Source organism: Triturus cristatus, chromosome 8, assembly GCF_964204655.1.
Source record: "Triturus cristatus chromosome 8, aTriCri1.1, whole genome shotgun sequence".
Lineage (NCBI taxonomy): Eukaryota > Metazoa > Chordata > Amphibia > Caudata > Salamandridae > Triturus > Triturus cristatus.
In genome coordinates, this window is record NC_140591.1 from 50178620 (window position 1) to 50191975 (window position 13356).

At 48.5% G+C, this 13356-nt stretch overlaps 1 protein-coding gene across 3 annotated transcripts in view; it reads right to left on the minus strand.

The window, feature by feature from the left end:
* LOC146800038 (uncharacterized) overlaps window positions 1-13356 on the minus strand; it is a 268500-nt gene that overhangs the window by 158220 nt on the left and 96924 nt on the right. For all 3 annotated transcript variants that reach the window (XM_085620939.1, XM_085620938.1, XM_085620940.1), the window contains exon 7: window positions 8522-8617. In XM_085620939.1, coding sequence (XP_085477065.1) covers window positions 8522-8617 — 96 coding nt within the window. The remainder of the gene's footprint in view (window positions 1-8521; window positions 8618-13356) is intronic.

Below are 13356 nucleotides of genomic sequence, written 5' to 3' on the forward strand. Positions count from 1 at the left end.
ATTTTGATGATGTGGGTAATTGCTGTATCCATGCTGTCCTATGCCCCACCCAGAGAAATCTGAAAAACAATTTTGAAATCAAGACGCCAAGGACAATCCAGGGTGGACTGACTTGCCTGGACCCCACAACATTTTCATACCCAGATTGCCTCACAAATCTCAAACTTTTTCCCATATTTCTGTAAGTAAAAGTTCTGGAATACATTGGGATCCTGAAATTCCCATCAGTGAGCATTCCCACACTTCTCCTGCTAAAAACTGTACCCCACTTGTATGATAGGGGTTATGTCCCACAATAGGTATGGATGAAAAATGTAAACAAACAAAGTCAATGTGGTCTACGCATAGTCTGTTTTTGTCTGTTCTTGTCTCAGGTAATCAGCCTAGCCACACAAGTGGGTTACCGTTTTTATGGGGAGAAGTGTTGTAGGAATGTTGTGGATTCTTGCACATTCCGGAACTTTCTACCACAGAATTGTGCAGAAAAAGCATGATTTTGGATAATGTTTGCCGGCTGCAGGGCATTCTAAGTTAGAAAATGTAGTGCAGTCCACACAAAACACACCACCCTGGATAAGCTGGGCTCACGTTTATAATTTGCCCTGGTCTCTAGTGAGCTTTTTGCCCCCGTGAAAGGTGCATATTGGGAGTAAAATGTTCAATCTGCCCTCCACAGTTGGATAAAAAGTCTGTTTTGCCCATTTTGAGATAGGGCCATGGCCCGATGCCAGGGTACGACAACCCAAACGCTACCTCTTCTTTGTTTATTTAACCCTGGTGCTCTACTGAACTTTCAGTCCCCCTGGAAAGTGATTTACTGGAAAGACTGCAAAATGTATTTTTGTAGGGAAGCACCAGTCCTTGCCCTGGGGCACCACTGTCCCTCAAAAGTATTCCTGATTTCTGGTAGGTAAATTGTCCCAGGGCCTCAATCCCTAACTAGGGTTCCACTTGGGAGAGAACATTGTGCCAATTCCAGCACTACCTCTCATGCATCATTCTGCCCACCTCCCAAGCACTGTTCAAATTGAAAGCAGACTATTTGTTATTGTGATGTCAATGTGTTGTGCGCAATCCACGTCATAGTAACAACAAAAAGGAATCAAGTCAGGACCAGAGGTCAACGAGCGACTTCCACAACATGGCAAGACCGTGTTTGATCAGAACAGGAGCTAGGTCTATCAACCTGGTTAGATATTTAGTCTTCGTAGAACAGGGCACAGGGTCCAACAGGCGCAGTGAAGGGTCCAGAGCCACTGTGTTCCCCGCTATCTTGACCAGCGCCTCTAGAGCTTTCACACAGAACTGTGCTACTATCGGGCATCGCCACACCACATGGTAAAAGTCTGTGTCAACCTGGGGACAACAAGAGCTGGCTCCCTCAAAGTATAAAGCCAAGTATTCAGTGATTTCCTAAACTGCAAAGATCCTTATCTCTAGAAAAGCCCTAGAGCCATCGACCCAACACTGAAGTTTACATTGGATTGCAAGGAAATCTGTATACAAGGAAAACATGTAAGTAATTTCAGCACTAAATAGCATTTTGTATGGGATTGGGCCTTCTCTTGTAGTGTGTTGCCCTGCTCCCTTCAATACTGGCACAGTGAAACAGCTTGATGTTGTCTTATTAAAGCTACGGAACTGGTGATTTGATCAGCTGTTCATCTTTAAAACATGAAAACCTAATTTCTGATTTAGGGCGGCAGGCCTGCCACCATTTTCAGTGGTGCCTTCTCTTTGACCTGTTAAAAGGTAGTGGTCAGTCACAGAACTGCACAAGGCGTTCGTTACATTTGGGGGGAAAATTCCTAAAACATTTGGGGGAACTTTTCAAATGGATCCCAGAGTTGTACATCAATTTGTGGGTACATATTTAAGATCAATATGATCTCAAGAACAGTGGCCAAGAGTCATGAGGTGAGTCACTGGGATTGGCGGGAGAAGTGCGTCCACATACTTAATCTGGAGAGTACATTCTTTTTTAAATTTTTTTTTTAGGAAACCTTTATTACACATTAAAAGGATACACACAAGGGCCTACAACCACAGAGGCCGGCCGCTACAAAGCCCGGGGCCAAGCAAAGCAACGCCATATACATTCAAATAAACCATAAGCGAAAGCCCCCAGATGTTCGTGGGCACCTGTAACAGGCCGTGGCCGCAGTCCAAAAGCAAGTAGAAAGAACGGTTTCATATTTTCTATTTAAACATACCAACAGATACACACCAACAAGGCAATGAGAGTCCTAAATAGCAGCGTGCGCTCCCCAGGACGGGGGAAGATCCACATTATCTGGAGTAACTTATGACAGGAGGTGGCAGTGGGGGGGCAGCGGAGAAGAGAACAAAGTATACAGCACACCTTGCGCAACTAAGTAGGAATGCGCGGCTAGGGGGACAGAGCGACGTCGACCTCTAGCGGCAGAGGCGGAGCGCAGATACCTCCACGATAGGAATTCCATGGACCCCACACTTTAGTCCATCTCCCTGGCTTGCCTCTCGCCACATACACCGTCTTTTCCCTGAACATGCACCAGTCCATATTCTCCTTCCATACCGCCACCGTAGGCGGCCTCGGGGAGCCCCACAGCTGTGCGATATTACGCTTGGCCACCATGTACCCCAGAGTCACCCAATGCGTTTGTGCCGCGTTATAGTCATTCGGCTCCCAGACATTCAGCAAACACCTCCTGGCCTCTGGTAACAAAGCAACATGCGTGACCTCCTCCATTACAGTATGCACTCCGTTCCAAAACCGTACAACCTCCGGACATTCCCATAGGATATGAAGGAGAGTACCCAACAAGCCACAGCCACGCTTACACATTCCATCCACCGAATAACCCATACGCATCAAACCAGGCCCTGTGACATACACTCTATGGAGTATCTTCAGCTGCACAAATCGAAGGCGGGCCGGGATCGCCACTTCTTTCGGGGATGCCACCGCCGATACCCAATCCTCATCGTCCAATTCCAATCCGTCGGCTGTCCATGCCTCCCGCAACTGGGTCAGCAGGTCCGTGCGATCATTAATGAGTTTTTTATAAATCAGAGAAATAGTGCTGTCGGGCACATAGCCGTCTAACACTCTATCTTCCAACGGGGAATATTCTGGGATAGCAGCAACGTCCGGAAAAACCGAACACAGAGCATGGTATACCTGTGCGTACCGGAAGTACTCCCTATCATTCAAGTTATATTCAGTTTTGAGCGCTTCAAACGTTTTAAATTTTCCTTTCGCCCAGAGGTCACCCACCTTACTTATACCAATCATATCCCATTTCTCAAAGCCTTTCGTTTTCCACAAACAACCCAGCCGCTGGGAGGCATACAACGGCGTCGCTCGAGTCAGGCGATCTCTCCACCCCATCGCAGCATTCGCCGCATGCCAGACACGCACGCGACTCGCGTTGGTCCTGTCAACCGTGCCTCCGGAGTCGCAGAGTACAGTGCTCTATTGTAATCCCCACCAGGCAGTAGCAATTTATCCATCTCGAAGGCCGGGTTCAAAGCAGGACCGTACATCCCGTGATTCACCGCCGTCAATTGAGACGCCCAATAGTATCGTTTGATATCGGGGAGGGCAACACCCCCGTCATACCAAGGGAGTGTCAACTTGGCAAGAGCGATCCGTGGTCGCCCATCCCAAAACAATTGCCGTTGAAGACTCTCCACCTCACGGAAGTAACGGGCCGGCACCACATCGAGCGTATTTTGCAAAGCGTACAAGAAGCGAGGCAGCCACATCATTTTGAACAATGCCGCCCGTCCGAGCGGCGAGAGCGGAAGCCGTCGCCATCTCGCGACGTCGGCCTTCAAGCGCTGGAGCGGAGGGAGAAGGTTCCGCTCATAACGGACCGTGGGGTCCAATGATATAAAGATTCCCAAATATTTGAATCCTAGTGTCGCAATCTGAATAGGGCAACCCCACGGCAGGAGGGGGAGCTCGCCCGAGAGGACGTAGACACATGACTTTGCCCAGTTAATAACCAGGCCAGAGTTACGACCAAAGGAATTCAATACGTCCACCAGTACAATTAAGGACTTTCGAGGGGAGGTGAGATACAGAAGGATGTCATCCGCAGAAAGGGAGACACGGTCCTCAAATTCCGGCGTCCATCTAATGCCTCGCAACGACGGCTCCCAACGCAGCCAGGCAGCGAGAGGTTCCAAAGAAAGGGCAAACAGGAGGGGCGACAGTGGACAACCCTGTCGCGTACCCCTCCCCAGCGCAAGGGGAGCCGACACCCTACCATTCACCACAACCTGCGCCAATGGGTCAGCGTATAGTAATTTTACCCAGCCAATGAACTCAGGGCCAAACCCGAATTTCGCTAAAGCAGCCCAAATATACGGCCACTCTAAAGTGTCGAACGCCATGGTCGCGTCCAATGACGCTAAGATGGCCGGCTCACTCATAAACTCCGCTCTGGCCAGCACACCATGCAATCGCCGCAGGTTCAGGGCGGTATTACGATGAGGTATAAAACCGGACTGATCCTGATGTATCAAGTCACCCACGACCCGAACCAGACGATTGGCCAACACCTTAGCCAGAATTTTGGGCTCCGCGTTCAACAGCGAGATAGGCCTATAGGAGGCGCAACAATCTCGCGGCTTCCCCTCCTTATGGATCACGACTATGGTGGCAAGACGTTGGTCAGGGGGGAGGGACACCTCCGCCCGTGCAGCGAGGAACATGTCACGGAGATACGGCGCTATCTTATCTGGACGCAACTTATACAATTCAATGGGAAGACCATTAGGACCCATGGCCTTACCAGAAGCGATCGAGCGAATGGCCAAAGCAATCTCATCCGGCGACAACTTCGCCTCCATCAATGTTCTATCAGCCTCCGAGAGAGACGGCAATGCAATATCTCGAAGTAACAGACGAGAATCCTCCTCCGAACGCCCAGAGGCCGGAGAGTATACCCCGCGGAAGTAATCCGCGAAGCAATCAACAATTTCTACAGGGTCGGTCACACACACGCCATCCACTCTCTCCACCACCGGCACCACTCTGCTCGCTCTCTCCTTCTTGTCCAACCAAGCAATCAGCTTTCCGGCCTTATCCCCCACATCATACAGTCGCCCTTGTTGCTCTCGACTCATCGCTTTAGCAGCATCCGTGACCAGCGCTCTATAATCAGACTGTTTGAGACTGAGAACGTGCAATTTCTCATCCGTAACACCCCGCTCCAAGTCCCCCTCCATCTCAGCCATGTCAGTTTCCAGGCGAACCACCTCCTCCCTCCCGCATCTTTTATCATGGGAAATGAGAGACAAGGCCTGCCCCCGGATCACAGTCTTATAAGCTTCCCATAGGGAGACAGCCGACGACACTGACCCCACATTGTCGTTGAAGTATTGATCAATGGACTTAATCAGTTCCGCGCGAATATGAGGATTACGCAAATACCAGGGGTTAATTGGCGCCACTCTCCCCTCTGCCCCAGGGACAACCTCAATCTGCAATAGTAAAGGGGAATGGTCGGAAATACCCCGGGCTAAATGACGCACCTCCCCAATCATACCAGCCTGGATCGCCGGCATAAGTATATAATCAAGTCTCGAGAGACTCCCGTGGGCCCCCGAATGAAAGGTGTATTGTGCCTGCCCAGGGTGCATCAGTCTCCAGCAATCTATAAGTCCTAGTGTATCTAGAAATCCACCCAGCCAAGCCTGGGCCCTAGGGAGATCCCGGGGGGGGGTGACGGTCATCTGTACCGGATACAACAGCATTAAAATCACCCCCTAGCACCAGAACCCCCCAGGGAGTCCCAAGACCAATCTTCCCAAATCAGCAAATGTAGCCGTCTGCAATCCCGGTGGCACATAAGCAGTAACAAGCGAAACAGTTCTACCCTCCCACCTCCCTACCAATGCAGCATATCGTCCTCTATCATCGTGGAGCACCTCGTCTACCTCCAACGGGAGAGAGGTTCTAATCAAAATACCCACTCCCCTAGAGCCAGAAGTGAAACCAGAATGAACAGCCAGGCGATAGCCCCGCCTATTCAGGGCATGGAAGGAGTTCCCAATCAGATGCGTCTCCTGCAAGAAAACAATGTCGGGCGAGATCCGTTTCAAAAACTGCAATACAACCCTGCGCTTGATCCTGTCCCCCAGTCCGTTCACATTCCATGAGAGTATTCTCAATCCCCTACCCCCCACCCCGCTCCCGTGCATGATGCCCACATCCCGGAGAACACGACCCACACAAGTCAGCAAATAACTTCACATTGCCTTGTAAAACCAACAAACAACCCCCAACACCCCCCCTCCCCCACGGTATCCCAACCACAACTCCCCCCTCCCTGCACCCCTGCTTGAGCCCGGACAGCCCCCCCAACTTGCAGTGTGCCTGTTGCCCTAATATATACTGAGCCACAAAAAGAACCCCTGAAGGAGGAAGGGCCCCAATAGGCTCCCCACAACCACGGAGCAATTTGAGGGCATATTACACCAGACAAAAGTCCCATTGAGCCAAGGTACAAACCGCCGCCACCACAGTCCAGCACTGGGAACCAAAGTTCTAGTCCTGTTCCGCCGAGCCTTCTCCGGTCTCCGGCGTCTGTCCATCTCGACCTCGTCTCTGAGGCAGGGTATCCAACCAGTCTCCAACTGCCTCCGGCCGGTAGAAGAAGTGCAAGCGATCCTCGAACTCAACACGCAACCTGGCCCGGAATAGCATCGCATACTTCAGCTCCATGTCCCTCAAGCGCCGTTTGACACCCAAGAATCCCAGTCGTTGTTTTTGTACCGCTTGCGTAAAGTCCGGATAGAAGCTAACGTTAGTGTTCTCGAACTTCAGCGGCCCATTCACCCTCGACGCCTGAAGAATAGCATCCCTGTCCCGAAAGTTAAAGAGTCGAGCAATTATAGGCCGCGGGGGGGCACCCACTTTCGGCTTACCACCCAGAATTCTATGAGCCCGCTCCACCGCGAAAAATTTGCTCAGGCCCTTGGGTGCGAGATGGTGGATTACCAGATCCTCCACGAAAAGGTCAGCCGCAGGGTCCTCCGATCGTTCCGGTACCCCAATTATACGAACATTATTTCGCCTTGCCCTGCTTTCGGAATCCTCCAGTCGACGGTCAGTTAGGTCCCTGGCTAGCCGTAACCCGCGAACCTCAGTTTGTAGGGCGGCTACGTCCGTAGTTAGGCTCGACGCAGTGCGATCCAAAGAGTTGACCCACTCATTCGTTTTGGACAGATCCGCCCTGACTAGATTGACATCGATCAGGACTGCATCCAATTTATGAGCCAGGGTATCGAACTGTTGACCCACTGTAGCCTTCATCTCTTCAATGGCGCCCATGACGTCTAGCAAAGTCAGTTCAGCCGATAGGCCCGAGACATCTTTGGACCTTTCCGGCGACTTATGCGGTCCACTAGGGGATCCCTTTGACTGCGCATAGCGGTCCATATTATTAGCCTGGGTATAAGCTCCCCGCCGGGTCATCTTAGGTTTCTGCTTGTCTCCGTCCAGTCTCGCCGCCATCCTCCGATGACCACCGAGGTTGGCACTTGCCAACACTAGGAATAGGGACCAGACAGCCAATTCAAGGGACCACCGCCGTCAGACTGTAGGCCCGTCTATCGTCAGAAATCCGGGCCGAACACTCGACCGCTCCGCCAGCCACGCTCCTCTGAGAAACCAAGGTCCCGCAGTCGATTTCAGCAAGCAGGCTCAAAAACGAAAGTGAAAGTGCGGGGTACGTGCCAGGCCAGATCCTGCCTGCCGCTGTTGTTCACTTCGTACCCGGGCACCTCACCCACTCGAGTTCGGGGCCAAGGCAGGAGCAGGCCGTAAACTTCAGATCGCGACCATTCCGGTTCCCGGAGTACGATTTGGATTTGGACAACGGATGTCACCTCAGCTCAAGCTCACCAACAAAAGCCCGTCAATAAAACCAGGATTAATACAGGATAGACGAGGGAGGTTGCGGAGGCCCTCGGGGGCCTTTAGCCTACGCGGCCATCTTGGTTGCGCGCTAGGCTCCTCCCCCCCTGAAGAGTACATTTGAAAGGGTGTCTGTGCAGAATTCTATTTGTTGTTCATTTAAAAAAAAAAAAATGAAATAATGTACATTAGGGACTTGTTTTCCATACGTCGCTTCTTTCGGATCAGCTCAAAAGCACAGCTCATATTTTGTAAATCTTTATGTTTGTAGTCATTCACAAGCATATCAAGGTGATACTGAAGGTTTTCAAGAACCTCAGAGAACAGCTTTTCCTGAGAATTCAATGAGAGAAAGCAAACGTTCTCAAAGTTACAAATTATCAACACATGTCTCTGGCACTCCACCCCTCCACCAATGACCTGCCCACAGCACTCACCAGGGCTCCACCCCTCCACCAATGACCTGCCCACAGCACTCACCAGGGCTCCACCCCTCCACCAATGACCTGCCCACAGCACTCACCAGGGCTCCACCCCTCCACCAATGCCCTGCAAACAGCACTCACCAGGGCTCTACCCCTCCACCAATGACCTGCCGCCAGCACTCACCAGTGTTTTCTTGTTCATCCTCCGTCGCCTGCTGAACAGATCCTTTACTGTCATCTGTAAAGCTCTGTGAAGTTCCAAAAGAAAGAACTGGATCACCTGAAAGAAATACATAATAGCTGAAAGAATCGTTTGAAATCTTAGCAAAACATTGCACCTACTGCAAATGTATTCTATTAAAACAAACACAATATGGGCCCAGAACTTAGTTGTTCTATGTTATGGTATTTTTGTAAAGCTATATAATTTCACATAGCATACAAGTAACATCTCAGACCATCGATATACATATTTGATCTACAGCTTAAGGTGCAACACATCGATGCCACCGAAGAACTCCTCTTACAGTGCATTCATGGTATAATCAACCCTCATACTGTGGAAATGAGCCTTTTTAGGGGCCCACCGGTGCCACCCTTCTCTGTCCACGGGTCCTTAAACCAACAAAGAAGAGATTGGCACTGAAGCTGGAATTCAAAGAACAAGTTTATTCACTCATGAGTGAGACCACGTCTATAAAACACCCTCAAGTGTTCCGGGAGGTAGTGGCTTGAATACACAGACCATGGGCTTTTTATACTTAGTTTATTACAGAGTAAGCATGGAGACTCAAATGCAAGGTACAGTTCTTCACAGAAATAGCTATCGACAAACATGGGCAGATGGATATCACTAGTCAGCGAAGTGGAAGGGAAAACAGAACTGCTTACATCAGTAAGACATGATGGACAGTTACATTTTCAAACAGGTGCATTCTAGCAGCTACAGGCCTCTCTGAGCTCATACATTGCTTGAGCTTAGTATAGAAGGAGTTAACTAAAGCTGATGACTCAAGCAGAATAGAAAGGCAAGCAACAGTGAAGACGGAAGAATCACATGGTTAACAAACTGGATGCCGCAACCAAGAATGCTTCAGCTCATGCTAACAGCAATTATTTTCGATTTCCACAATACTGACGGGACTGCTACTGTATCTCGGGTGTGTTGAGGCGTTTTAGTCTGCTGTTATGGGAGATGCACTTTGCTGTTGCTGTTCTCGAGAGTACTCGCACTGAGTCCAAGTCCCTCATGTTTTGTTGGCCCGAATACTCAGTGCTCACTATCTACTACTTTGCTACATCCTGTGTAGGGATCAGGTGGAGCTATTATTCGGGGGTTCTATGATATTACCTTGTATCTCAGTCGAATGTGAAGATACTCAGTAAACCTTGTACTCCCCCAGTCCAGGCCCATAAGGGAAATTGCAGAATATGCTGTTGGGGTCTCACCGTGCCTTAGAAGCCCCCTAGCCTTCTACCCACTATCTCCCCCGTCTCGCAATGTCTTCTTCCACTGCCACGTCAGTTCTGGTGGCCCTAATTCTTACCTATTAGGCTAGGGCCCATTCCCTAAGATGCCTCAACCAACACCCTTATGAGGGGCCCGAGGCTGTATATAATGATTAACTATTCATCCATCTCCTCAGAATAATAATCCTAGGCTTTCAAATTTACGTTTAATTTTCCCCTTTTTTGTTTTCAATTTCAGAATAAGCAGGCATGGCTTGACAGTGTATGCAGGCGGACCGCCCATTACGATATGTAATTTTTCTCTCACAGTCCTCAAGAATTCCGTAACTGCCCCACAAGAACAAGTCACGTGTATGAACATACTACAGTCTTCCCCATATCTCAGGAATACTGAGGACCTTTCCAGATACGTTTTATTAATTGTCTGTAACATCACGTACATGTAACGTTAATAACAGGATTGCAATCTTTTAAATCTGGCATTAGCCAATAGTTCCTTAACTTGAGCAAAAGCTGCTTCCCATTCCCTGTCAAATAAGGGTTCCTAAAAAACAATCTGCCATTTCTGTCTCACCATTAAAGGGGGCCACTTTTTATCTGCTTCTGGAGTCCAATCTACAAATTCTTTCCAGTTCCAGCACGGCTTCTAATGTGGGTGATGGGTTAAGAGTTCTCGGGAACTCAGACCTTATGTCCATGGCTGCCTTGACCACTTTAGCGCAATGTAAAAGCTGTTGTAGTCCAACAGCAAACACTGTCCCTGTGCATCTGAAAATGTAATGAATGAACTCTCTGGAAATAAATGTAATGTGTTGCCTCCCTCCCTCCCTCGGTACACCAACATGTCTCGTCCTATCCATTTCAACAAAGGGAGAGAGCAGATCCTCATTGAACTTGCAACTGGGGGCCTCCGCCGAACTCTCGTAACTACCATCTCCCAGACCTCCCCTGTCAGCTGTATGAAATATGGTGGTGATTCGAGATCACTCTTGTCGAATAAGCGTCTCCACAAATGACTCAACCCCAGGGTACCTTCAACCAGTCACTTCTTCCAATTGTTTTCTTCTTCCAAACAACTAATTAGTTTAGAAGCCATATAATATAATTCCAGGTCTGGTGGTCATGGGGTCTAACTTCAATGTATTCAGGCTCACCCGGCTGCCCCTGGAAGGAGGCAGAAAGCTCACTGTATGGCAGTATTTTATTTTCTTTATGTAAAATAATGAGGAGGGTCTGGCCCATCCTGACATCTGGCCAAATCCTCACCCCTATAGCCTCAGTCTTTCTGCTCCCATGTGGATTAAATCATACCATCAATTGCAAGAGAGAGGATTTGATTATTTTGGGTGTTATTTTCACATATGGGCCACCTGCTATTGAGAATGGCTTCCTCTTTTTGGGCTAGGGGAAGCCGCCAGCTGGGAAAACAGACCCAGACATTTCTGAAAACTAGACACTCGGAGGAGTCTACTGTGGTGTGCTTTGAGTGGATCCCATATTATATGCTTACCCACAGGGGCCTGCAAACCTCAAACTTTGGCTAAAATCATGCATTTTTCTTGCATTTCGAAGGCGTAAACTTCCGTAATCCACAGGGATCCAGACAATTCCTACCACCAAGCATTCCCCCACTTGTCTCAATAAAAACGCTACACCACTGTGTGGCTGGACCTAGTGCTCACGATAAGATTGGATCAAACCAGGCCAGGATCAATGGTAGGTTTTGCAGGGGGTTCCCAATTAACTTGATTTGATTCATTCCAGTCGCGGGCAATAGGCCCAGCCACACACCCAGGGCAGAGTTTTTTCAGGACAAGTGGTTTATCGTTTGGTACTAGGAATTTTGTGGACTCCTGTGGATTTCAGAAGTTTCCATAACAGAAGTGTTAGAAAAATCAAAACTTAAAATGCAGCTATATTTTGGCTATTTTCTTTGTCCATTTCACAGGAATCCACAAACCTCGAGTACCTTTAGAATCCAGATGACGTTGGGAAAAATGCGCACAAATGTGGCATGGATACCTTATGTGGAAAAAGTTATGGAGGACTAAGTGCAAAGTACCCCAACTAGCAAAAAAGAGCTTAGCACTGCAGTGAAAAAGACTCAATGGTTAAGAGATTAAATGCCACTAGTGGCATGCAGCACGTATTGTGCCATTCACAACAGTGTCAGTGCAAACATGGCTTCAGGCCTACCCTGGGTAGCCTGACCGTAACAGTGTAAAAACTGCAATTCAACCTGTCAAAATACATCCTTTTCACAGGTCAAAACCTCCCTCATAAATGTCAACAGGTCACCCCTATCTAGGCCTCAGAGCCCCCAGGGTAGGGTGCATGGTATTTGAAAGTAGTACGACTAGAAATTTATATTAACATGTTCTTACAGAGTCTAGCATCTAAAATAGAATTTTCACTGTGGATGGCCTAGATGTCCTATGTAGAAAACAGGAGCACAGATTATAAATCCTAATACTGTATCTCAGTAATTGTTCTAGCTCAAAAATATAATGAAACAACTATTTTTAATAGTTATTACAAATCCAATTCTACGATGAAATATTTAGGAAAAGTAACTAGTTTGCATTTGTTCTCCAACTTCTACCAGCCAGGGATTAGCAATTGAATGGATGTGAAAAGTGTGTGAAATACCTCCTACAAGCAAACAATAGGTCACTGTGACTGCCAGGTCGAACTGAATGGGCTGGGGTGACTCCTTTGAGTGCAGAAGAAGGGTGGGGCTGTGAGCATCTTTTTTATATTACAGTGTCAAATCTTACTTGGGTGTCAATTCCTGCTATCCAGCTCTGAAGCATTTACATATCACACTTGAGGTGCCCTTGAAAGGCAGAGGCAAGAGAACAAAATGGCAAGACAATTCTTGTGTATCCATGGTCTGGTTGCTGAATGGATCCTGCATTGTCCTACTAGGCTTCAGTCTCTAGGTATTAGACATAATATTGTGTGGGTGCAATGGATGCTTCGAATTCGATTTGGGTGTCAGATGTTGGTGGAGACTAGCATTACTATAGTTCACTCCTCACACACAAACCCAGCCCTCAGAGCCCAAAGTTAGAGTGGACGAAGAAATCCACCATCTTGAAAATGCCTAAAGTTGGTAGAGTTGGCCCCAGGCACTTTTACCCTATTGAATAGGGCGTGCCCAGGAATAATTCTCACCTAATAGCGTGTGCCAAGTATAAATATAGCACCTCCAAGCACCCCTTCAGAACACTGCTGGGACTACTGTGTGTGACTTGAGAGGAGACCTGGAGGACTGGACCTGCTCCCTCTTATATCCAGGACAAAGAAGCAGACCCCAAGGATCATACGGCTGACCTCCTGTTGAAGCTGCAGGGTTACAACCAGCTACAAGTGGCCTTTCCTACAACTGCCCAGCGGCAACTGACCTGGACTATACTGTGCTGTTGGACTCTGCCTCATACCTTGTAAGTTTTTAAGTGTCTCCCCTGAGGTCCAGGGGGCTTTAGAAGTGTAATACTCTGATGGATTGGTAGTTAAAAGACTAAGGGCATGATTACCAGTTTGACG